Source organism: Anas acuta, chromosome 3, assembly GCF_963932015.1.
Source record: "Anas acuta chromosome 3, bAnaAcu1.1, whole genome shotgun sequence".
NCBI classification, from domain to species: Eukaryota; Metazoa; Chordata; class Aves; order Anseriformes; family Anatidae; genus Anas; species Anas acuta.
Window position 1 is genome coordinate 26,042,567 of NC_088981.1, and position 26,054 is coordinate 26,068,620.

General features: G+C 36.6%; 1 protein-coding gene across 13 annotated transcripts in view; it reads left to right on the forward strand.

The window, feature by feature from the left end:
- Window positions 1-24,206, forward strand: part of RYR2 (ryanodine receptor 2) — a 408,101-nt gene extending 383,895 nt beyond the window's left edge. For 12 of the 13 annotated variants that reach the window (XM_068676244.1, XM_068676247.1, XM_068676249.1 and 9 more), the window contains 16 exons: window positions 2-1,305; window positions 1,717-1,781; window positions 3,797-3,944; window positions 5,374-5,460; window positions 6,288-6,506; window positions 6,999-7,129; window positions 7,763-7,805; window positions 10,573-10,706; window positions 12,034-12,094; window positions 13,362-13,508; window positions 14,143-14,277; window positions 16,415-16,571; window positions 18,484-18,548; window positions 19,807-19,907; window positions 20,548-20,599; window positions 21,401-24,206. In XM_068676244.1, coding sequence (XP_068532345.1) covers window positions 2-1,305; window positions 1,717-1,781; window positions 3,797-3,944; window positions 5,374-5,460; window positions 6,288-6,506; window positions 6,999-7,129; window positions 7,763-7,805; window positions 10,573-10,706; window positions 12,034-12,094; window positions 13,362-13,508; window positions 14,143-14,277; window positions 16,415-16,571; window positions 18,484-18,548; window positions 19,807-19,907; window positions 20,548-20,599; window positions 21,401-21,496 — 2,945 coding nt within the window. In that variant the 3' untranslated portion in view covers window positions 21,497-24,206. The remainder of the gene's footprint in view (window position 1; window positions 1,306-1,716; window positions 1,782-3,796; window positions 3,945-5,373; window positions 5,461-6,287; window positions 6,507-6,998; window positions 7,130-7,762; window positions 7,806-10,572; window positions 10,707-12,033; window positions 12,095-13,361; window positions 13,509-14,142; window positions 14,278-16,414; window positions 16,572-18,483; window positions 18,549-19,806; window positions 19,908-20,547; window positions 20,600-21,400) is intronic. The other variant, XR_011094640.1, reaches the window with a different exon arrangement.
- The last annotated feature ends 1,848 nt before the right edge of the window (window positions 24,207-26,054 follow it).

The window sequence follows — 26,054 nt, forward strand, 5'->3', positions numbered from 1 at the left end:
GGTAATGTTGTGAATGGAACTATTGGCAAGCAGATGGTTGATATGCTTGTGGAATCGTCCAACAATGTGGAGATGATTCTGAAGTTCTTTGATATGTTCTTAAAACTGAAGGATTTGACTTCCTCTGATGCATTCAAAGAGTATGACCCAGATGGTAAAGGCATAATTTCAAAAAGGGATTTCCACAAAGCAATGGAAAGCCATAAACATTACACGCAGTCTGAAACAGAGTTTCTGCTATCCTGTGCTGAAACTGATGAGAATGAGACTCTGGACTACGAGGAGTTTGTGAAACGGTTTCATGAACCTGCCAAAGACATTGGTTTCAATGTTGCTGTTCTCCTGACCAACCTCTCAGAACACATGCCCCATGATACCCGCTTGCAAACTTTTCTTGAACTGTCAGAGAGTGTGCTGAATTATTTTCAGCCTTTCCTTGGACGCATAGAAATCATGGGTAGTGCAAAGCGCATTGAACGAGTATATTTTGAAATAAGTGAGTCAAGTCGGACTCAGTGGGAGAAACCTCAGGTAAAAGAGTCAAAGAGACAATTTATATTTGATGTTGTAAATGAAGGTGGGGAGAAAGAAAAGATGGAGCTTTTTGTTAATTTCTGTGAGGATACCATCTTTGAAATGCAACTGGCTGCTCAGATTTCTGAGTCAGATCTGAATGAAAGGTCAGCTAATAAAGAGGAAAATGAGAAAGATAAGCCTGAGGAACAGGATCCTGGAATGGGTTTCTTCTCTCTTGTAACTATGAAGTTAGCATTAGTAGCTCTCAAGTATAATTTAATGACTCTTATGAAAATGCTTAGCATGAAAAGCCTGAAGAAACAGATGAAAAAAGTGAAGAAAATGACCATGAAGGACATGGTTATGGCTTTGTTTTCTTCCTACTGGAGCATTTTGATGGGCTTACTGCATTTTGCTTGTAGTGTCTTCCGTGGCTTCTTTCGCATCATATGCAGTTTGCTGCTTGGAGGAAGCCTAGTAGAAGGAGCAAAGAAGATCAAGGTGGCTGAACTATTAGCTAATATGCCAGATCCCACGCAGGATGAGGTGCGTGGGGAAGGAGAAGAGGGGGAGAGGAAGCCCACAGAAACTGCATTGCCTGCAGAAGACTTGACAGATTTGAGAACTTTATCAGACGAGAGTGATCTACTATCAGATATATTTGGTTTGGATTTGAAACGGGAAGGTGGACAGTATAAATTGATCCCTCATAATCCAAATGCTGGTTTGAGCGATTTGCTGAGCACTCCTTCGTTAGCTCCAATGCCTGAGGAACAGGAAAAAATCCAGGTAACTGCACCTTTTATTTCTATGCTTATGCTCTATGTTTATCTTTTTCATATGCTAACTATTTTGTCTTGAAACACAGCTTGCATCTACGTTTGCGTGTTTGTTATTTTTTTGTGTGTATGACATGTTTTTAGGGAATCACATAATCACTAAACCATACCCTTTCTGACACCATAAACTTCAATTCCCACAGCCTTCTCTAAGTAGGTGGTAGTTTGGTTTCCTTCTAATTTAGTGCTAAAATGTGTCTTCATAAATAAATATTGAAGCATCATCTTCTCTCAGAGCTTCAACAGTTAAAAAAAGAAAAAAAGTGTAATATTCCACAGGCTGTGTATCTTTTTAACTAATTCTGTTCTGCATAATAATACTCAGACACTTTTTTTTTTCCCTTAATCTGACTATCTGTAGGAACAAATGAAAGAAGATGAAAAGGAAGAGAAGGAGGAAACAAAATCTGAACCTGAAAAAGCAGAGTATGTATAACTTTAACTAGTGGTACTGCAAATTAGTTTGTTTCACTAAAATATCAGCTTTATTATACTTCTTTTCCTTTAATTTTATTTTCATTCACATTCCACTATTAAGATGTGTGTGTGTGTGTATTTAATCCATCCTCCTCATCAGTAGGCATTTGCAAGGAAATGCCATGAAATCACTAAGAGATTTTATGAATTCCCCTCTTCCAGCTTCATCCTTTGTAATTTCAATTTATTTTATTTTAGAATTCACAGAACTCATAATGTAACTTTCTGCCTTTCCCCACAAGTATTAAAAGCTCACTGAACAACAGTTTCAGACGGTAGTCCTAGGAGTTTACATGTTTATCCAAGAGGCAGTTTATTTACAGAGGCATAGCTGCAATGGTTCTAGAGTTCATTGAAAATTTTGATGGAATTGAGTATACTTTTTAATATATCTTGAGTCTGCAAAATCATTGTTTTCTGAGAATCAAGTCTTTTGTCGGTCTGTTCTCATTGGGCTTAATTTCATCTGTTTGTTTAAGGTTTTCTTGGCAAGTATGAAAACGAGAAGAAAATGTCTTGGAAAAATTGTAAGAGTGCTTGTGTTACAGAGACTAATTATCTATCAGTGGTAGAGACTGACTCTTTCGCCCTTCCCGTTCTTTGATAAGAACTGTTTTGAGTTATTTAGATTTTGCATAACCTTATTATTCTGTTACAGTTTTAAAGAATTACTGAGTCCTCTCACGTCCTTATGGGGATCATTAGCATTGATAAATAATCATTTCAGTCTTTTTAAGACATGGTAAAATCAAATGTTAATGATATTAGCTCAGAATAAAAAAGCAAAATATAGGACTTGGATTTAACCAGTAAAAAACTATCCATCCCCATTTTTTATGGTGGCTGATATATCACTGATAAAATTTCAAGTGGATCTCTTAGTCTCAAGTTATCTCCATATTGCTCTCCTGCAATGACAAACACTTGCCAGTAACAAAAACTCTTCTTCCTAATTAGTACAGCAAACTTCTAATGCAGCCAGTACAACTTTGTGAAGGAGAGTCTTGCTGACTTTTGAAGGTCACTTCACTGTTGATTGCTCTGCTTGACTGTGTGAGTTGCAGTGATACCAGTATTCTCTGTGAAGAGTGGAAGTGCCTGGCATTGCCCTGAAGCCACTCCTAATGTAAGACAAACTTTCAAGTGAAAGTTTGTTGAGTATATTCTACTATGAAGCAACTTAGGATATCAGTTATTCTGTTTGTAGATAGATAAAGAGAAATTAATAATGTAACTAATAAGTTGCTTCTCACTCTGTTTTGGCATCAAATGGGCTTCTGTGATCCTTTCATCTATCTGGCTGTCAGGTCAAATTAACTTCCAAAATAATTCTCAGTTCCTATGATTTTGTGCTTGGAGAAGGCAGCCCACTAGCTATGACTTTCTGTAATTACACAGCATGGTGATAATCACAGATTGAAATGCTGTCAAGCTTTCATATTTCTCTCTTCTCCTAGAGGGGTTGCTTTTGTTGTCCTCATCTGGACAGAAATGCAGAATTTAAAACTTAAGGCTTGGCTTGTAAATACAAGAAGAACCAGTGTTCTGCAGTTTGTGCATCTGAACCAGATAGTTCAAGTGCATGAGGTTGGAGGGGAGCCCTTAGACATATAGAGAGTTGTACAGACATTTGGCAGTGTTAGCTGCACAATTATGAAGCAGAGTTTCAGGTATAAAGCTTGGGAGATTCTTGGTTACCTGCTTCTACCACTTAGCAATTCTCACTTCAGGTTGACAAATCATTAAGTTCAAATATCAGTAGACTTAACCAGACTGTCACCCTTTCCAGTGCTTTATGCTGAAGATGGATATCTATCCTTGTTATTCATACATGTGCACTTCATGAATTATGACTACTTCAGCCTCATGAAAAGTTGCAATGTCCTCTTTCAGGGTGTGGTTTAATTATTTTTTGTCAATTTTATTAACTTGACTTATTATTTTGGCTTCATTTGTATCCTAAGAGGAGAGGATGGAGAAAAAGAAGAGAAAGCCAAGGAAGACAAAGGGAAACAGAAATTAAGACAGCTTCATACTCATAGATACGGAGAACCGGAAGTTCAGGAATCGGCTTTCTGGAAGAAAATAATTGCATATCAACAAAAGCTTCTTGTAAGCTGTTCTCTACACTGTGTGTTTGTGCATTGGGAGTGATATGTACTATAAAATTATGCTATCAAAATGAAAAAGACAAATTCGCATCTGCTAAGACTCATTCAATCCACAGTCATCCATGAATAGGACATAAAGGCAAAGGTTTAATTGAATTTTTTAGTGGAGGAGACAAGCAAGCAAAAAAAACAAATACACAAACCCAAAAAATAATATATTAGATATATATTAACATAATAAGGAACGTAATTATTGGCTAAAATTCAGACCTTCAAAGATTTCTATCCATCAGTGGAAAAAAGCCTAGTGTTTTTGTGTGAAGGTAAGTATTTATTAAGTCCAGAATTTTTAGAGCAGCTTGTGAGGTTGTAGGATTTCTGTTTTCCTGAGACACTTTGGGAAAAGTCAAGTTTCTCTATCTAAACATTTTATTAAGATTTTCATAAAATAGCAAGTTCATATTTGAGAAATTTCTTAAATTATGTGGAAAATAAGACTAGCTAAAATTGTAGAAGTGTTTCAGTAACATATGGTAGCTCTGAGTAAGATGCAGAATTATTTAAAATCCAAGCTTTTATTAGCTAAGATATACATAAGGCATACATATTCCGAGAGACTGGAATGAAATCCAAAGCAAAAAGATACAGGCTTTTTCTGTAGATCTAGTAGATATAATTGTGTAGGGTCAGCCTACATCTACCATGAGTAACATAGCAAAAGTATAAAATGGCAATGACAATATAAAGGAACTAATTGCTTAAGTTTTGCTTTTGAACTCAGTGTCAGGGTATCATGTAGCAGCCATTCAAATTTCATTTATTTTTCTTCTAATAGTCTCTTTTTTCTTCTAATAGTATATAGTCTTCTAGTCTTATTTTTCTTCTAATAGTATATAATAATATACTAACTCACAAGTAGTCTTCTATGTTTAGGGCTGAAAATGGAGGAATTTCCATGTAAGATTTAAAACAAAACATTGAAACTAGGTGCTGGAAAAGTTTCTGAATTGTAAGGAAGAGATAGGGTACTTTTAACCTAAGCATATAAGGTTTGGGTAAGAATTTCCTCACTGGAATAAGATTTGTCTTGAGATTTTCTGTGCTTTCACTGTTATTTTTGAAGGCTTTGAAATCAGAAGGAAGCAGGAAAACATGAAAAAATATTCAAGGCAGAGTTTTCCAATCTTCTGACTTTGAGACCACTAAAGAAAAATAGCATGTCTGATATTCTATTTATCAAATGATCTGCCTGAAATAGTGACAAGTTCTGTAGTGAAGTGTGGATAAATGTATTTTTTTTCAGATTGGGATTAAACATTAATTTATTAAATACACAATATAGTTTATTTTATTTCTTAAAATAATTTTTAATAATTTCAAGAATGATAATTATTAGGCAAGGAATATTTATATTTTATTTTTGTTTTCAGAACTATTTTGCTCGAAACTTTTATAACATGAGGATGTTGGCATTGTTTGTTGCTTTTGCCATCAACTTTATCCTTCTTTTCTATAAGGTAAGCTTGTCACAATATTAAGTTGCATTCTGAAAAGCATTCAGGTTTTGTGGACACTATGCTATGATTACCATGCCTAGCCTCACATGCCTATGATTAACATGCCTAACCTGATTAAATGCCTTCTTCAGTCTGCCACTTCAGAGATCTAACAGCGATACTAATGTGTTTCTGAGAAGTAATAATGGACTTCCAAATAGCTATTTCCAAAGTTCTGTGCTGTGAGAGATGCAGCAAAGTGAAATGTGTACCTTTGTGCTCCATTATCCTGTACAGACTCAGCCAAGCCCAGCCTTCATTGGCAACTTAAACTAATACATGTCAGCTGAGATATTTTTTTTTTTTTTTTGTGCCATCCTACTCCCCTGTGTACAGCAAGGGGAAGTTGCATCATCTTAAACTGGCTGGAATATCACTTACCATCTTTGTCAAGGCCTTTGCTATAGTTAATGCAACAGTAGATTTTCCAGACTTGAATCAGTTCCAGGAAGAGTCCTGCTGATAAGGATTACATATGGCAATGTCAGGAGTTGACTGGGCTTCTTCCAGAAGGTCTATGCTCTTTCTTGAATTCAAGGTGATATGTATGACCCAAATTTGCAATGGAAAGAGAGTAAAAGAAAATCCACACTATCAGCAGATTGGTGTAGCATGATGAAAGGGTGAGGTATTGTACTGTGTGAGGTATTCCCTGTGGACATTTTTCTGCAGAAAGTTATTTCCTCATGATTATGTTGTCCTTAGTAGGGTTGTTTTCACTTGTAGTGGTGTAAAACTCCTGTCAGAGGAATACACCTGCAATATTAAGATTCAAGTGATTTAAACAGGTCTCCACCTCTGCTGTGACAGAAGAAAAGGAAGTTCCTGTGGTGTCTACTGGAGAAAGTATGAAGTTGAACAGCTTGGAGAGTGACAGCCAGAGGGTCATTGCAGTTCATTATGTCCTAGAAGAAAGTAGTGGCTACATGGAGCCCACGCTGCGGATTTTGGCCATCTTACACACAATCATCTCTTTCTTCTGCATCATAGGGTATTATTGTTTGAAAGTAAGAAAAACTGAACTTTTTTTCTTTTCTTCTAGTTATGAACATTTTTGTCCTTTGACTGGTATAAATTGGAATCAAGTTGCTTAAGCAGGTTGAGGAACCATGTAAAGAAACACCATTAGGTGATTTGTGAATTCAGAAGGTTACAGGCCAGGGCCTGATTTCCTGGTCTGGCATTGGACTGTAGGTTCAGTATTTCCACGGTTACAATGTCAGCCAGTTATAGCAATAACCTGTATGGCTTCTTGTCACTGTCAGCAGTGAATATGCCCATTCACATGGCTAGAAGAAGCCGGATGAGTGTCTGTATCGACAATGAGCTTGTCAGCTTGGGCAGTTTTCAAGTCCTTTATTTTTTTGAAGTATTATTTAATATGTGTTCAGTTTTTGTATTTATTTTTTCATAACTACCATCTTTTCTTATAGGTTTTCAGACATCTCAGAGCATTTTAACTAATCTCTGATATATTGATTTTTTTTTTTCAATTGCAGGTTCCACTGGTTATTTTTAAGAGGGAAAAGGAAGTAGCAAGGAAATTGGAATTTGATGGGCTGTATATAACCGAACAGCCCTCAGAAGATGATATTAAAGGGCAATGGGATAGACTTGTAATCAACACACAGTGAGTTTTTGCTTACTCTGTTTCTATAACTTTGCAAGGGATTATGCTTCAGACTGTGCAATTACGCATTTGATGGTCCAGCTTGTCTGAAATAAACAGTTGTGAGGAGTATATTTCCAGAAAGGATATACAAAATATTTCGGTCAAGTATAATGCTAATGTTTGTTATCAGTTTTAATCTTCTTCATTTGCAGGTTTTTACCTTTTTTATTTTTTTTCCATATATTAAAAAAAGATTGCAAGGAACTTTTTTTTTTTTTTTTTAGCAAGTGCAGCGATGATTGTTTATTGCTGTCAGTTCAAGAGTAAACAGTGGTTTGTGGTTTGTATCCTTTTATTGTCTCTTGAAAGCTTTTCTTTGGAACCTTAACTCTGCCTTTTGGGATTATATGATCTAAGTACTTTGGAACACTGGAGACATCAGCTCAGCTGCTCTTTCCCAGCCGTGAGAATGTGATAGGCTCAATGCCAATTGGTAACTTTCATTCCAATAACTTCCCAAAAGACTAGCTGGAGATAGCACCAACAGAGAGCCTCTTAGAAACAAATTATTATATAATTTTTATGACATCTTAGTAGGTACTCTTCATGATCATCTAAAATGTAATCTCTTTTTTCATCTGTGTTTTTCAGGTCTTTTCCAAACAACTACTGGGACAAATTTGTGAAAAGAAAGGTAAGGCTTATTTTTTAAAATATGCATGAAATTCTTTATAGATATTAATTCCAATATCTTTATCGATGATCTGGATGAGGGCATCGAGTGCACCCTCAGTAAGTTTGCAGATGACACCAAGTTGGGTGCGTGTGTCGATCTGCTCAAGGGCAGGAAGGCTCTGCAGTTGGATCTGGATAGGCTGGACCAATGGGCAGAGGTCAACTGTATGAAGTTCAACAAGGCCAAGTGCTGGGTCCTGCACCTGGGGCACAACAACCCCAAGCAGAGCTACAGGCTGGGAGATGAGTGGTTGGAAAGCTGCCTGGCAGAGAAGGACCTGGGAGTGATGGCGGACAGTCAGCCGAATATGAGCCAGCAGTGTGCTCAGGTGGCCAAGAAGGCCAACACCATCCTGGCTTGTATAAGAAGCAGTGTGGCCAGCAGGTCTAGGGAGGTGATTGTCCCCCTGTCCCTCTGGTGAGGCTGCACCTCGAGTACTGTGTTCAGTTTTGGGCTGCTTGCTACAAGAAGGACACATGTACATATTCAGTTGGTCATGAATGTGTCAAGTTGGTCAAGTTTTCGATGTTGTGGAACTCGAGGCTGGATCCTAACCCAAAGGGACTTGACAAGGTCAAGGTCAAGTCCCTTTGGGTTAGGATCGGCGGGAAGGCCAACAAGGCTAGCGTCCTGGTCGGGGTCTGTTATAGACCACCGAACCAGGATGAGGAGATGGATGAGGAGTTCTACAGGCAGCTGACAGAAGTTGTGAAATCATCGATGCTTGTTCTCGTGGGGGACTTCAACTTCCCTGACATATCCTGGAAGCACAACACAGCCCAGAGAAAGCAGTCTAGGACGTTTCTGGAGAGCATGGAAGATAGCTTCCTGACGCAGCTGGTTAGTGAGCCTACCAGGGGTGGTGCCCCGCTAGACCTTCTCTTCACAAACAGAGAAGGACTGGTGGGAGATGTGATTGTTGGGAGCTGTCTTGGGCAGAGTGACCACGAAATGGTGGAGTTCTCTATTCTTGGCAAGGCCAGGAAGGGGACCAGTAAAACCACTGTATTGGACTTCCAGAGGGCTGACTTTGTGCTGCTGAGGACACTGGTTGGTGGAGTCCCTTGGGAGGCGGTTCTGAAGGGCAGAGAGGAGTCCAGGAAGGCTGGGTGCTCTTCAAGAGAGAAATCTTAATGGCGCAGGAATGGTCTGTCCCCGTGTGCCCAAAGATGAGCCAGCGGGGAAGAGGACCAGCCTGGCTGAACAGAGAATTGTGGCTTGAGCTTAGGAGAAAAAATAGGGTTTATAGTCTTTGGAAAACTGGGCAAGCCACTCGGGAGGACTATAGAGATGTTGCGAGGCAGTGCAGGGACAAAATTAGAAAGGTCAAAGCTCATCTGGAGCTCAATCTGGCTACTGCCATTAAAGATAACAAAAAATGTTTTTATAAATACATCAACACAAAAAAGAGGACTAAGGAAAATCTCCATCCTTTACTGGATGCAGGGGGAAACTTAGTTACAAGAGATGAGGAAAAGGTGGAGGTGCTTAATGCCTTCTTTGCCTCAGTCTTTAGCGGCAATACGGGTTGTTCTCTGCACACCCAGTACCCTGAGCTGCTGGAGTGGCTGGTGGAGGAGCGGCTGAGGGAGCTGGGCTTGTTCAGCCTGGAGAAAAGGAGGCTCAGGGGCCACCTTATCACTCTCTACAGGTACCTTAAAGGAGGCTGTGATGAGGTGGGGGTTGGTCCGTTCTCCCACGTGCCTGGTGACAGGACGAGGGGGAATGGGCTTAAGTTGCACCAGGGGAGTTTTAGGTTGGATCTTAGGAAGAACTTCTTTACCGAAAGGGTTGTTAGACATTGGAACAGGCTGCCCAGGGAAGTGGTGGAGTCACCATCCCTGGAAGTCTTTAAAAGAGGTTTAGATGTAGAGCTTAGGGATATGGTTTAGTGGGGACTGTTGGTGTTAGGTCAGAGGTTGGACTTGATGATCTTGAGGTCTCTTCCAACCTAGAAATTCTGTGATTCTGCGTGATGATTCCCCGTGTCCCATAGCTTACTCCTCTGTGCTCTGGCACCTAGAGCTGGCTCTGAAGAGACCCACTCACCCCCTTAGTTCCAGACAGCTTCAACCCCTTGCCAGCTAGTCTGGCTTGATCTTTGCTAGAGACCACAGACTCATACACACAGATTCAATTCTACTGCACCATGGACATATAGTTCCCCCTAACCTATGGTTTGAATCCAGTTACTGCTTTCACTCCATCATACGCACATGCACACAGAATAGAGAGTCTTTTACCCAGGAAAGAGTTAGAAAATTACTTTATAAGATGATGGGACAGATTGAGGTGATTAGGCAAAATGCATAGCCAAATAACTTTACTGACCAGCAAACTTTGTTGTTCTAGTTTGTTAACTAGAAAGGGTTGAATACTACCTTCAAGAAATTTTACTTTTATCAGATCTTTTCATGTAGATAGGATATTTAAAATATCTTTGCTTGTGTGAGCTCAACATTTTTTTTCAGTGACAATATTGATTTAGTTATTCTGCTTCTGCTGAGTTGCCTTTCTCTTCCTATTTTCATTAAATGAGTAAGAACATCATATCCTTGATGAGCCCTGTTGCCTCTGTCGAAGTGATTGAAATTAAGGTGAAAAAAACAGTATGATAGGCAGATGGAAACAAACAGATTAAAAAAATCATGCATGTTAAACTTGTCTCTGAAAATAAAAAACCTTATACCCAGCTGACTCTCTTGACTATTCCTCCTAAATTTAGGTCATGGATAAATATGGTGAGTTTTATGGCCGTGACAGAATCAGTGAGTTACTAGGAATGGACAAAGCTGCTCTTGATTTTAGTGATGCTCGAGAAAAGAAGAAACCAAAGAAGGATAGCTCCTTATCTGCTGTGTAAGCATTTGCTTCTGGTTTGTTTGTTTGTTGTTGTTTTTGTTTAGTTTGGTGGTGGTTTTATTTATTTATTTATTTTGATTTTGGTTAAAATCAAGAACTCAAGGTCTGTCATTTGGCTTTGAATTTTTTGCTGTATGGCTTTTCTTTTATGAATGGCTATATATGATCAATCAATTCGTGTGTATTTGAGAGAATAATGTGAAATACACAAAGATGAGAGTTATTTATCAGAGGTGTCATAGTCAAACTTATGTCTCAGTCCCTTTGCCTCCCTAGCTGCTGTTCTTGGTTCTGCTGTCATTAGTACAGTCAGTGTCAATGGAAGAGGCAACTGAGGCTCAAGCATCTGCAGCAACCGTAGTAGTGGTAATTTAGGGGATATTAAGAAGGGCTATTGTTGGATGCTTATGCAGTAGAGAAATTTGTCCCCTTTCAAGAAGAAAAAAATGTAAATAGATTTATCCTGAAGGATCTGACGTTTCCGTAGTCTGGTAAAAAGATAAGCAATGATATGAATGTGAAGTGTATAAAGAATCGGTACAGTTGGCCTAGAATGTAAAAGATGTTAAGAGGTCTTCATTTTCCTTGTCACAAGATTCAATAACCTAGGTTTTCAAAAGCTCCTGGAACAAGTAACCTTCTTGTTAAGAATGTAGTATATTGGAAGACAGTATTATCTGTTATACTGCAAGTTTTTTGTTTTGTTTTGTTTTGATTTCTCTTCAATGTATGTATTTTGTAGACATCATCCATGCAATCCTGATCAGACAGTAAATATCACCCAGTTATCATGGTCTGAGTTATTCCTGGCTGTGCAAAAGGTTTTAATACACTTTCCTCTTCAATTTACATTTATTCTTGAGGAAGAACAAAGGACATAAGCTCAGACATTCATTTCACCTTACTTTGTCTGTCTTTAAAGCCGTCTAATTGTATCACTCAAGATGTGATGATATAACCAATGGTGATGAACTGGTGTTTCAGGGTGCAAATTCTCAAAACACTATTTCTCTCCATTGATTCTAAAATTCACGTGACTTATACATAGGTGATTGCACTGTAGATATTGATCAGCTTCATGTCTGATGTCTCCAAAATAGTACTTATACATTTATTTTTCTGCTTTTGTTTCAGACAGGTCCATTCCAGAGTAAAAGTGTGAATTAGAACAAGGTTGTGATGTATTTCAGCTTGGGAGAAATAGATAAACTGGGACCTCTTCATTTTCTGTGACAATACACTTCCTGTAGTATGCAATAGGCTCTCGTGTTGTGTTTTTTCCTATTTTATTCTTATATAAAATGTGATTTGTTTACTTTTACAGGCTAAACTCTGTTGATGTTAAGTATCAGATGTGGAAATTAGGAGTTGTTTTCACTGATAATGTAAGTCTGTCAGTATATGTATACACATACATTCATGTTCTAAAAAAAAAAAAAAAGATATCCATCTTAGCCTGAAGGGTGTCTGAACGTATATGAAATATTCTGAATTACAAGTAGCTTACTAGATACACAGATAGATAGATAAAGAAATTCTCAGAAGTTTAAAAAGAGATTGACCAAATCTTTTCCCAGTTACATGGGTACTAGGCTATAGAACCTCAGTCTGTTTTCTCCCCTTAACCCCTTTCTTATATGGTTATTTATTCAGGAGGAATAAGCAAGTGCTGTAAAATTGGGAAACTGTAATTACTGTAATTTGTATCACTGAAACTCTTAGCGGGATGTGACACAGAATGAGGCTAATGATTTTACTCATTTTTAAAAAGTTAGTCTTAAAAAAAAAAAAAAAAGGAATGACAAGGCCGTTAAAATATTCTTCAGTTTAAGATACTGCTCATCTTATGATTGTAAGTGGTATTATGATTGTGGCTTTCCTGAGTCATGTTGTTTTTCTGGTGGAAAATATGGTAGGGGAAAAATGATTTTGTAACTAGAACTGCTGGAGAATGAAAATGGAAACTGACTTCAGTTAGAAAGGGTGGAACTTGAAGGTTGAATTTGGGACGATAACTGTCCAGGTCCACAGAAAGCATGACCTGTAGAGAGTCAGTTCATTCAGGATTAGGTCTTTTCTAAAGGAAATTCTAATTTTTTTCTTAAAAGTGTGTACTTGTCTTTAAGTCAAATAAATTAAATTGTAGAGGAAAAGATTAAATTAATATTTCTAGTAATAATAAGCTACTTAAATAGTATTAAATATTTAAGTAGCAGTTTTAGTAGTTTGAAGTAATATATAATTCCTTCTGTTGCTTGCAAAGGCCTGTTGTTTGTTATTGAGCATATTGTTATAAATATTTTAATGTAATTATTCATAAACAAAAAATCATTCAAATCAGAAGATTTTATATAATAAACATTAAAAAATAATGGAATTATTTCAAAATTGAAATTTAGGATGTGTCAATTTTGAACATTTCATGTGAACACATCTACATTTGCAGATTTAATATTCTTGCACAGAGAAAATTCTCAAAAGCAAAATTTATGTAAGAAAAACTTCATGATTTTCTGTTTAAATAAAAAGCACATTCAAGCAATTTCCGCTTTTCCTTAGTGTTGTGAATTAAGTTAGACATAGTATCCTTAGATTTTTCAGTTTGTTTATTTATTTATTTATGTTTTTTGTAATGTGCTTGTTTTCTTTTAGTCTTTCCTTTACCTAGCTTGGTACATGACCATGTCAGTCCTGGGCCATTACAACAATTTTTTCTTTGCTGCTCATCTTCTTGACATTGCAATGGGATTCAAGACGTTACGAACTATCCTGTCATCAGTGACCCACAATGGTAAACAGGTATCAACTGTTACCTCTTTTCCTTTATGGTGTGTGTGTGTGGGTTTTTTTTTTTTTTTTTTTTTGTTTTTTTTTTTTTTTTACTTACAGAGTGCACAGGAAAGAGCACTTCTTGACTTAATTCAGCTGACCACTGAAAGCTGCTGTGCTAGTGCAAAAATTTGCCAGCAGGATTTATAATCATAAGAACATGGTACTAGAATACATGACATTAAATTTAGATTCTAGCTGTTACTGTGTTACTATGTTGCCCATAAACTTTCTGTTCAGATTTTTTTCAAGATTCTTCTAAAGAAAGATCCAGCTGAGATCCAGTTATTCTTTCTTTTGGAGGGCTGTTGAGAGCCTCAGCTCCCTGATAGTAAGAAATCATTTCTTTAAGAAGTTACACAATCTGACATTGCACTTCTGATTTTAAGTAGAGAAAGTAGAAGGCTTTTCATCCATTTAAATTTGCTCTATGAACAGTGTTTCCTGTAATGTGTTCCTCCTCTTTGATGTTCTTCCTATTTCAAAGAACCTTTTTAACACTTTTTTGAAGATAAAAACAACAACAACAAGACGACACACATCCTTGGTCTGCTTAGGAGACCTTCCAACAAGGCAGCTATAAATGTATAATTTTGTCTTCCAGCTTGTCCTAACAGTGGGATTACTGGCAGTAGTGGTATACTTGTACACAGTAGTGGCATTCAATTTTTTTCGCAAGTTCTACAACAAGAGTGAAGATGGTGATATGCCAGACATGAAATGTGATGATATGTTAACAGTAAGTCTTAGTTTGCTTTCTGTTTTTTTGTTTTTTTTTTTTTTTTTCTTAAATTATTATGTTTTTGCCCTGTCCTTTTTGTAATTCCTGTTCATATATTTGTATCATTAGCCTGCAAGAGAAAGACCGTAAGGGAAAGCAAAGGAACAAATATAGTGAACATCCTTAAGAACTAGATATACTCTGCTTATAATACACAAACACTTCTTTAAAGGAATAGGAGAAATGTGGTAATATTTTTTGCTATAATTTCTGCAAAAGTGAAAACCAGCTAAAAGCCATGAACCTGAGCTCAATCAGTTATAGACTAACATGTCTATATTTTTGTCCAGTTTGGGACCTTCAGTACAAGAAAGACACTGGTGAACTGGAGTATAGTCAGTGGAGAATCACTTGAGATGGTCAGGTGATGGAGTACTTGCCCTGGGAGAAGCCTAAGTGAATTGGGCTTGTTTGGCCTGGAGAAGAGAAGGCTTTGAGGCGAGAAGGTGGGAGCTTAAGAGCAGCTCCCCAGTGTCTAAAGAGAGGTTATTGGGAAGAATGAGCCAGTGATTTTTACAGCAGTGCATGGCGGGAGACCATAGAATGGAAGAAGGTATTCTGTCTGGATGTAAGGAAATATTTTTTCACCCGGAGGTACCAGGCAAAGGTACACCTTTCTCAGAGAGGTTGTGCAGCCTCCATCCTTGACAACCTGACTGTATAAAGCCCTGAGTAACTTTGTCTAAACTTATAGTGGACCATACATGGAGCAGGAATCTGGACTTGGAGACCTCCTGAAGACCTTCTGACTTACATAGAATATTAGAATGGCTCGGGTTGGAAGGGACCTCAGAGATCATCTAGTTCGAACCCCTGTGCCATAGACAGTGATGCCACCCACTAGATCATGTTGCTCAGGGCCTCATCTAACCTGGTCTTGAACACCTCCAGGGATGGGGTATCCATAACCTCTCTAGGCAACCTGTTCCTTTGCCTCACTGCCCTCTGAGTGAAAAACTTCCTCCTAATATCTAATCTAAATCTCCCCTCTGCTGGTTTAAGCCATTCCCTCTTGTCCTGTCATTATCTGATTGAGCAAAGAGTCACTCCATCTGTTTTATGTGAAAATATACATGAAAAAAGGCTAAAATATTGTAAAGGAGTGAGCTAGAATAACACATAGAATAATACACAATGTGCTATTATATTAAGTGTCGTCTGTAAAAATGGTAAGACTTGCAATGTGATATGGAAAAAAAAAGGTATTAATAATATATTTTTATTTTCAGTAATTGAAAAATAACATTGACTTTAAATGCTGAAATAAAAAACTTCTCTAAAAATATTACATTTCTCAGCCATTGGTCATTCAGCGTTGTATGTTACTATTATACATTTCTTACTTACGGGATATAGGAGTAAGAGCAGTATAGAAGTAAAATTATGGGCCTTTCATATAGTTAGCTTTTAGGAATGACTATTGTGACTGTCATTGCTACATTTTATACACTGAGAATTGTATCTGTAGTTAGCAAAAGTCCTTAAAGAAAAAGAATCAATCTTCTCCAGGACTCTGAGTTTGATAGCATAATCCTCTATTACATGATAAACTGGAATTTTTGCATTGTCATCATCCCACATGACTGTACTTATGGTACCCCTTTGCAGCATTGGTGTAGACTGTTTCCATCATTAGCCTGTCCTCTGCACAAACATGCTCAAAGGTTGTATTTGTTGTGTTGTGTTTTGTTTTATTATTTTTTTTTTAAACATCAAAGATGGGGCAAGTCATTCTCTTTTGAGCTAGAGTAATGGGAAATAGATTAGGTGGTAATGGTACTTTCTACTAGCATATTATTGTATGCTGAAACATTTGGACCTGAATCACGGTGTTCTGGTAGGCTCAAGGCAGTCAAACATTAATCTTTTTGAACTGTGCCATAAAGACAGAACTTGAAATGCTGCAGTTTCAGATTCTCAGCAGCATTTCTGCCCTTTCGGAAGTATCCGTAACCTGGAGGAGAAATAGATGACTTCACATAATATTTCTGCTAGACCAGTGTCTGCCTATTACTGAATTTGCAAAAATGGATATTTTTACTCGTAGATGCAGACAAACTTTTTTGTATCTTTTTTTTTTTTTTTTTTTTTTTAGTGCTACATGTTTCACATGTATGTTGGAGTACGTGCAGGTGGAGGAATTGGTGATGAAATAGAGGATCCAGCAGGAGATGAATATGAAATCTATCGGATTATCTTTGATATCACTTTCTTCTTCTTTGTGATTGTCATCCTGCTTGCCATTATTCAAGGTATATATTTGTAGCCCACTGTGACTGAAAGCATTATTTAGCAGTACATGGATCTGTGGTGGTTTTACCATGCTGGGCAGCTAAACCCCACAACCGCTCTCTCACTCCCCCTCTTTTTGGATGAGGAGCGGGAGAAATAAAACAAAGAACAACTCACGGGTTGAGAATAAGGATAACTTAATTAAAGGGAAATAATAATAATAATTAAGTAAAGATTATTATGAACTAAAAAATTTAACTAAAGGGAAATAAAAAGGGAAAGGGGAAAAGAGAGGGGGAAAATAAATTTAAAAAAAAGGGAGGAAAACAAACAAATAAAACAAATGAAGGCTATGTGGAAGTGCAGAGGAAAGAAATTACTCTCTACTTCCCACAAATGAGCGATGATTGACCACGTCCTTGAAGCAGGGCCTCAACGCATGTAGCCAGTGTTCGGGAGGAGGACCAACTTTTTCACAACGAGCACCCACCCCTCACCTCTTCTTCCTGTTTCCACCTTTTATTGCTGAGTGTGACATCACATGGTATGGAATATCCCTTTGGTTCGTTTAGGTCAGCTGCCCTAGTGATGTTTCTCTTCTCACTTTTTTCCCACCCCCTAGGAAGGTTAGAGAGAGGCCTGATGCTGTGCCAGTGCTGCTCAGCAGTAGACACAACACTGGTGTGATAACACTACAAGTTACAGCTACAAGTGCAGAGCACAGCACTGTATGGGCTGCTGCAGGGAAAGTTAACATTCCAGCCAGACCCAGTACAGGATCTCAGTGCTACAGTTACCTTATGCCCAAGATTCAACCAGGACAGATCAAAAAGCAGATTTAGAAAGTAAATCACATCCATCTGGCTTTTATCCATATGCTGTTGTTCCTAGATTCCATATAACCAGCAGGCTCTAACTGGATCAACTGGATCAATGTAGAAACAAAAAAGCTACTTGCCACAAGAATACTGATATCATTACCATTTCTATCTTCTCATTGCCCCCTCTAAAAGACTCCCGTAAATGATCAGCAAGATAAATAATCAGAAAGAATTGTTATTATTGCCTCTTGTCAACTAACAGGAAAATAACAAAAATTTTATGCCTATAAAAATGTTTTCTCACTTCCTACAAGGAAGTTTAGAAGGCAGTTCTGAGCTTCTGTTACGTTGTTTATAACTCCTATTCAAGCAACAAGTTGTTTTAAAGGATTTGGGGAGGATGTAAAATTTTTCATAATCTCAAGTAGTTTATCTCCTACTGCTTGTTTCTTATTTTTGTGACTGGGTAAAGAGTAGAAGCCTTAGCTGTCAAGCTTGAGAGTAATTCTTATCTGGTATTCATTGGTTTTACAGCACAGTAGTTTTAGTGGAGTTACTGTGGAGTTATTCCATACTTGTATTAGTGTAACCAAAGGGAGAATCATAAAGAATTTATAATCTTGAGCCATCTTTTCCCTGAAATGGCCCCGTGCTTTTGTAGAGCTCTGACAGTCAAACCTCAAGCTAAATGACAACCGTAATGAAAGAAGATGCATACAGCTCTGGGCCTCTTTGCATCTGCTGCGAACACTGTTAAATGTACAGTAGTGTTTTTACTATGTTAAAGCCTCCATTACTGCAAACCCAGGAACGTCTTCATGTGCTGAGTTAAGGATAATAAATAATACTGCAAATAAAACAGAAGTCTGCTTATCCTATATTTTATAATTCCAAATGGTACTGACAACCGTGTTACAGACAGCTGTTTTCTCTGAGTTGCTCATTTTCCTTCACATATCTGGATATTGTTGCATTTGTTGGAAGGTATATCACTTTTCTACTATTTCTACACAAGACTGCCATTGAATATTCTTTGTCAGAGTTGTCCCTGGATTTCCAAATCTTTGTCACAGTTCTTGAACATTAACTATTATTTTAACTTAATCCCTAGGTTTAATTATTGATGCTTTTGGTGAGTTAAGAGATCAACAAGAACAAGTTAAAGAAGACATGGAGGTAAGAACATCCAGTTGCTGAACCATTTTCAGGTTTCCTCAAAAGAAAACCAGTTCAATCAAGGGGTAGTACAGCCAGTGAACAGTTTTTAAATTGAAGGGAAAACACACAGTTCTGTAGAGGATCCAGTGTCATACAGTGTCCTGGATGAGATCATACTCATACATATCAGTTCATTTGACGGAAAAAGTAACTTAGAAGTTCTTTTTTTGGTTGTTGTTTTATTTATTGCATCATAAGATCTTAAATAAGTAGTTCTGTTAGTACAATTAAATAGTCTTTAGATGTTTTTATGAAGAGAATACTCTGCTAGCATCCAGGTTCAAGATAATGTTTACTGCTCTTTGCTCTGTACTGGGAAAGAGGCATGCTACAGGCAGGTGCTAGCTGCTAGTTGCATCGGATGTAAACACTGTCTGCACTTATATTCTGCTCTATTTGTTTGCTAATTCCTAGTGTTTTTTTAATACCTCCAGAAAAGTGTGTACTTTTTTTTTTCCTGTCAGTTATAAATCAACAAAAATTCATGCAAAAAAACCCTAAGTTTATTTTCTCATGACTTCTTAAACTTTAGACTGTCAGTATTTTCATTGTTTTAAAAAACAAAAAATCTTTGTATGTTGTTGTATATTATGATGAATTCCTTGGATCTTCTGACTAGAGTTTTCTAACACTTGTTAAAACTGTCATGATGCAGTTCATCTCAGATGCAGTTTTCTTCGGTTAATCTATGTGTGAGTATCCAGTACTTGCTGGAAAACTTGCTGGTTTTCTCTTCTGTCATTTAAGTATTAATGTAATAATTCAGAAGACTGTTGAGAAAGAACTGCTGTGTTGTGTAATCTAATCTAAAAGCATATTCAACTTCAGCTGAATGAACACAATAAGCAGTTCAGGTAAATATTGCCATGTGCTACAATGGGTACTACTTCTAATGTTCAAGGAAGAGTAAATGACAGCTTTGACTGATATGTTCAATGCCATTCTTTCTCCTCTTATCTGTTGCTCTTATCAGTCTTGAAGATTTATTTATTCATTCATTGGACAGTAACTGCTCTGATGGCAGTTAATTTTCTATTCAAGTGTTTTGGCTGAAGCATCTAGTCCCAATCATTAAAAGAAAAGCCAGCCATGTTCAGTGCATGTTGTAGTTGATGCATTGCAATTTTGAAGAAAATTGCTGCATTATAGGGTGGCTGTTCTCAAAGGGGTGCAGGGTTATATATAGTGTTGAAGTGTTGTGTGTTTTTTCTTTTAGACAAAGTGCTTTATCTGTGGAATAGGAAATGATTACTTTGATACAGTGCCCCATGGCTTTGAAACACACACACTGCAGGAGCACAACTTGGCCAATTATTTGTAAGTACAGTAAAAATGAACTTCTTGGTAACTCATGACCCCTGCAGCCTCTGCAAGTACCTGATTAGCTCTATTGCATAAGCATGAGTCAGTACCATTTGGCTTTGATGTGCATTCATGCTGCCTGAATGAATGAAAAAAAGAAAGAGACTTTTTTTGACTAGAATCCATGAAAAAGAAAGCTTGAGCTTTCCATTTATTAGAAAAACTGTTCTGAACTTTGTGAGGCAGGATCATTTCTGTGGAGGTAGGAGCAGAGAATGAACAAACTTCAATACGTTGTTTCCAGTTTGGTTGTGAGACACCAATTTTGTGTGAGCTAGGATATGGAAACTGGGAATCTGGTATGTGGCTAGTTAGTATCCTTGATTTCTTAATGATATTCAGCATGTAAATCACATTGAATCTCCTGCATTTTGGCATACTATTCATTGAACAACGAATGAATGTTAACATTTTGAGGAAAGTATATTTTGTAAGTCTGGGAATATCATCATAAATATAATTCTGGAACTTGAAAGTACATGAACAACATTTTCTCACAGTTTTGTACACAACATGTTGAGAAATACTCATCAGTCTGTGGGTTGCGTAGTGCTTTCAGATACTGTATCCATAATAACTCTTTCTTTGATTGTAGGTTTTTCCTGATGTATCTTATTAATAAAGATGAAACAGAGCATACAGGACAGGTATGTGAACAATTCTATGAATGCCAACATCTACTAAATGAGACTTGTTCTAAAATAAAAATCATTCTGTCTTGGCAAAACTAAGTATTCTCATAAATAATATCCTATATGGTAAGTAACTTAATTGTCATTCTAAACAGTTCTTAGGATTTTGGTTGTTTAATGTTAGATTGAGTATCAGTTCTCTGACATTTCCTATTTTGTTATCTGACCTGTTATTCTTGAAGTATTACTTACACAAAAAATATAAATACAGACTATAAGCAAAAATAATGAGAAACAGAGCATTTAAGCATTCTGTGAAAGCAACATTCCTTGTCTTTCCCTGTTGATTCTTTTTTTTCTCTCTCATTTAATATGATTCATCAATTATATGATCTATTTTTACATTTCTAGATAAGTCAATATGAAAGTACTTGTGCATATATATGAAATGAAACCTGTGACAACAATTCTAACAGGAGGTTTCTTTTCTGTTTGCTGTTTAAACAGTCCTTTGAAATCCATTTTTTAATGCATTATGTGTATGGATGCTTTTAAATGACTGATATAGAAATTCAGTCAAATTTCTGTGACAGAAAAAAATCTGCTTATGTTTATACCAGTTTTAGTTGAGCTTTACGGTGCTTCTAGATGTGAAATTACAGTTAAACTATCTGGTCATCTTTTGTGTGTTTTTTCTAGTGCTTTTTGTTTAGGTGACAAAAATGTAAAATCTACTCTAAACTGATTAAAAAGAAAGTCATGCTTGATGTTTTCTCATTGAATCAATTTAAGTTATTTAAATTTTGTTTCTTTCAGGAATCCTATGTATGGAAAATGTATCAAGAACGGTGCTGGGAGTTTTTTCCTGCTGGTGATTGCTTCCGAAAACAGTATGAAGACCAGCTCAACTAAGCAGAGATGAGGATTTCCACTTGAAAATACATCCATGTATTTCCCAACTCTTTTGGGAATATCCAATAGACTTCTTAAATCCCCGAAGCTGTGTGCTTTATGGAGCACCAAAGCTCTGTTTTTAATGACCCAACTGTGCTTTTACTTTCTTCTGTATTTGCTTTGAGAACAATGGAGTAAAGAACAATGAAAAATAACAGCAACTCTGGAAAACAAACCAACCACTTGCACACACAATAGATGAATCCCAATACATAACATGCTTACATAAGAAGAGACTTGAGACAGCTTATTTCTGAAACTGCCAGATGATGCCCTTGTCTATAAAATCACACATGGGGTGACATGGTAGCAACACTCATTCAGTCTATTTATTTCATCATCCTGGAAGGAACTATATGTAGTTCACAGAGCACTGTAAAAGATTGTTGTGGACACTAAGTTGTGGGGAAATAGTGCCTTACTATATGTGGGTTGAGCTATGCAGAAGATGAGTGCATGATGACATTGTATTTTTTTTCTTTTTTTCTTTTTTTTTTTTTTCTTCCAAATTAATATTTATTTTGTGGTTTTAGTGGGTTTGGGAGGAAGGAGTTTGATTGTGCACATCTTTTTGTTAAGACTGGAGTGTCTCAGGACAAGATTAGGTCATTCTCATCAAGTTCATTTCACATTTACCTTCCTCTTTAGCTTTTGCTCTTATTTTGGTAATGCTCTGATACAACACTGCAACTTTATGAAATCTTTGTATGAAGACAAGAAGACTGCAAAAAACACTTTAACAAGAAATGTTTCATTGCATGTTTATTATGCAAGTTTAAAACAATCAAAGAAACAACCTTCAAAAGCAAGTTGATCAACATGAAAAAAACATTCACAATAATTATTTCCATAGTAATAAAGTGTTGTGGGCTTTATTGTACACCTGGAACAAGTGTCATCAGCCAACAATGTATATGTTATGAATTTGATAGTAGTTTGGGTTTCTTTTCTTTTCTTTTCCTTTCTGTCATTTCTGCCACCTGTGATCAATAGTGGAGTTGAAGATTTTCTTGTTAAATTATTTTTTAAAATCAAAGCTGAAGCAATATCCATTCAGGGATCCCATCAGTTGCATCATGAAACACCAATGATGTGTATGTCACTCCATTTTGAGTCCTTTTCAATTGTAATGCCAGTCTTTACAAATAAAAAGAGAGATTCAGAATGGAAATCAGGTGGTTTTGGGAGCATTTGAGGTTTCTTATTGAGTCTTTTTATTGATCCCTGAGTTAATTGCACCCACATCAAAACAGGCTTAAGTTGCTGTTTAAGTTGCGCAAGGATTAAGTTGCTCAAGGATTTTTTGTTTTCTCCTTCCAGGACTTCTTGCTCTTCTGCTGCTCTGTTTCATTTTCTTACAGCCCACAGCTTTGTCATAAAAGAAAGTTGATGTCAGTATTCGGTTGTACCTTTGAAAAGTAATAACTAAGGGAATAATCCTTTAAAAATACTGTATACTGTATTCAAAGCTAGGCTTTCAGTTCAGTGGATTATGGATAATGATACTCTGAAATTGGGATCCTGTTGAGGATTCTGGTTTCGGTTGTCCCAGATTCTACAATATTTGGACCAGAGGCTGGTCAGGCCGGTGATGGTGGGAAAAAGAGGGTAAAGCAGCACCAATTTGTATTAAACAACCCCGGTCAGTTTGGATTATTCATTCTAGCTTTGTTTCTTCAGTTTGACACAATGTAGATGGTTTGAATCCACCTTTTTTTTTTTTGCTTGGTCTATTTGGGCTAGAAATTGGAGATTGCAGTAACATTTCTTTTTGGGTATATGACATGAGAATGGTTTTCTAATGGGGCAAAGACAAACACCCATACATTCATTTAGTCTTGCACATTTTGTTGAGAAATTGGTAGCTAAAGATTCTGACTGATGTTTCAAGATCGTTTTGTTTTGAAAGCAATTTCAAATGGACTTTGTGGGCAAATATAAAAGTGACATGTTTCTTTAACCATAGCCTTAACTTCACCTTGTTGCCTTCAGAAATCGCAAGGCTTCTGGGACATCCGTGCTGTTAAGTCCTGTATGGAGTGTCATAAATACATGTGAAGCCACTCTTTTAGTGTGATACGTAGCAATTATATGGTGAGACAAAAAGTTTCATTGTAGGTATGAAAAATCTTCATTTACTGAATGAAATTTATTAGTACCTTTCCCAAAAGTTTTTCCTGCAACTAAGAATTGGTTCATTAAATCTTACAGGATTAGTGTTCACTGCTGAAAGTGACTGGAAACTGGCTTCAGCAAACCCTCAGAGCCTGGTCATACTGACCCCTGTGGAATGGCTGTGGAGTTTCTGTAACACCCTGAAACTTGACTTTCTTCTTTGATTCAGTGCACAAAAAGTTGCTACTGGGAGGTTGTTTTTTTTTGTTGTTGTTGTTTTGTTTTGTTTTGTTTTGTTTTTTCACAAAAACACATTCAATTCAAGAAAATAAACACGCTTTGAAATTAAAACTATGAATACATATCATAGGAGACTATTTTAAAATTATGTATTTCCTATGTTTCTTACTGTTTCTGACACTGATGTCTGCCTTTAATAGGATATTATTAGTAAGGCAAATCACTTACGATGTAATACAGACTGAGGTATACAAGCTACTACTGTTTAATTTGTTTTAGAATTATACAAAATAAAAAGCATTCTTAATTTTTATTTTAAATGGCTAACCTTACTGAGACAAACGCAACTTCTTGGAATTTGTGTGTTTTATTATGCTTAAAATAAGCAATATGAGCATATGAACACAGCCAACCAATTCACTACTTGTACTGCTTTATCAAAAAAAGAGCAGCTAATAGTATGTCACTTGAAAACACTGCAGTTTTCAACCCAAGAAAATAAATTATAATGCTTATGCACAGGTTATTTAAGGTTATACTTGCACATATATTTGTATATGTTATTATATGTTTTTGTAAGCTGTTAGCTGAATTTACAGATGGTGTCAGTAAAAGTTTAATTTACAGGTGGAACTGTTTCCCTTTATTGAAGGTAATGGAGAGACTTTGTTGCTGTTCACTTCTGAAGGTCAAGCATAAAGAGGGCTGATAAGAACTCCAGAACTGTTGATCCTAGTTTATTTGTGTTAATATCAGCAAAGAACCCAAGAAATAAATGGCAATGGTAAAGTGAAGTAAGATGAAAGAGTACTTTGAGGTGTGGTTAGTTTGTGGAAATTGAATTATCCATTGATATATCATCCCACTTAGAACTGAATTGCTAAGGAAGAAACATGTATTACACCTTCTTCCAATACTTTGTTCCATCTTTCATTCTACTAAAAAACTGAATTCTTAAGTCTGTGTTTTTTGCTAAGACAATCACAGAAAAGAGAAAACAGGAGGCCACTGTGATACCCTTGGACCACATATTACTACAGAACTACTGCCTTCCATCTTGGCCTCTAAAATACTACTTAAGATGTTGTTGAGTATTTAGGTTACTGCTTTTACAGGACTCTTACTAATGAATACCTTTTTCTTTATGATTTGCTTGAATGGTTTTCTGACTCCTTTGAAAAAAAATTCTGCAAATTCGGAGGTGCCAAATTTTTCTTTTTGCTTACATAACCACCAGTATTTTCACGTTGTAGTGTATATATATATATATTTATTTTCTACAGTATTTGTTAATTTTTGCTCCTCATTAGCCAAAACAAGTATCACTGTAGTGAATATCTTCTGTGAAAAGATAAGCTATCTGTCTTACATAGAGCACGGGTGGGTATGTTCTCTGGTAAAATCTACTATTTATCCTCATAAATGTAGCTCCTTAAGACTCTTCTTAAGTCACAGCCACTTTTATTTGTGTATTTAGTTGTCTCTCTCAGTTTTCAGCTTTTCTAAATCCATAATAAACCATAGAGGTGTGATTGCAAATAGGAATTCAATTTAAATCATCCTACAGTCACTTATGGCAGACTTACAAGATATTTAAGCATAAAAGTCCTTTTAATGTGAGCTTATTTTGCAGCTGCATCATTTTTTGTCTTGTTGTTGTTGTGCTATTAATGTCTTTTCTGGATTACAGTTTTCTCTGTAGTCTGCATGCCATTTTAACTATTTCCGTGCAATTTATCTAGTTGTCTTCACAATAGTATTTTTCTTTGCTTTGGATACTCATTTAGGTAAAAATATCTTTGTGTTAAATGGTAAAGAAGACCCTTCTCAGCAGTTTTTATAGACCACTGACAGCCAAATGGCATCAGATTCTGCTGTGCAAATGGACATCAAAAAGTGAGACAACTTTTGATATCAACAGAACAGTTTTTTAGTAATATAGAGGATCATGGGCAGATTTATTATTAAAAAGGTTTGGAGTTCTATGTGTGGGTGCTGAATGGGAAGATTTAAGCTAAAGTTCACCTGAAAAAACCTTTGAAATTTCTCAAATGTAAAGGAAAAAAACTCAAAAATACACAACTTTAAAATTCAAAGGACTTTACTGTCAGTCCATGGTGTAAATGCTCCAAGTTTGCATACAAGATGTAGTTGCTGTGTT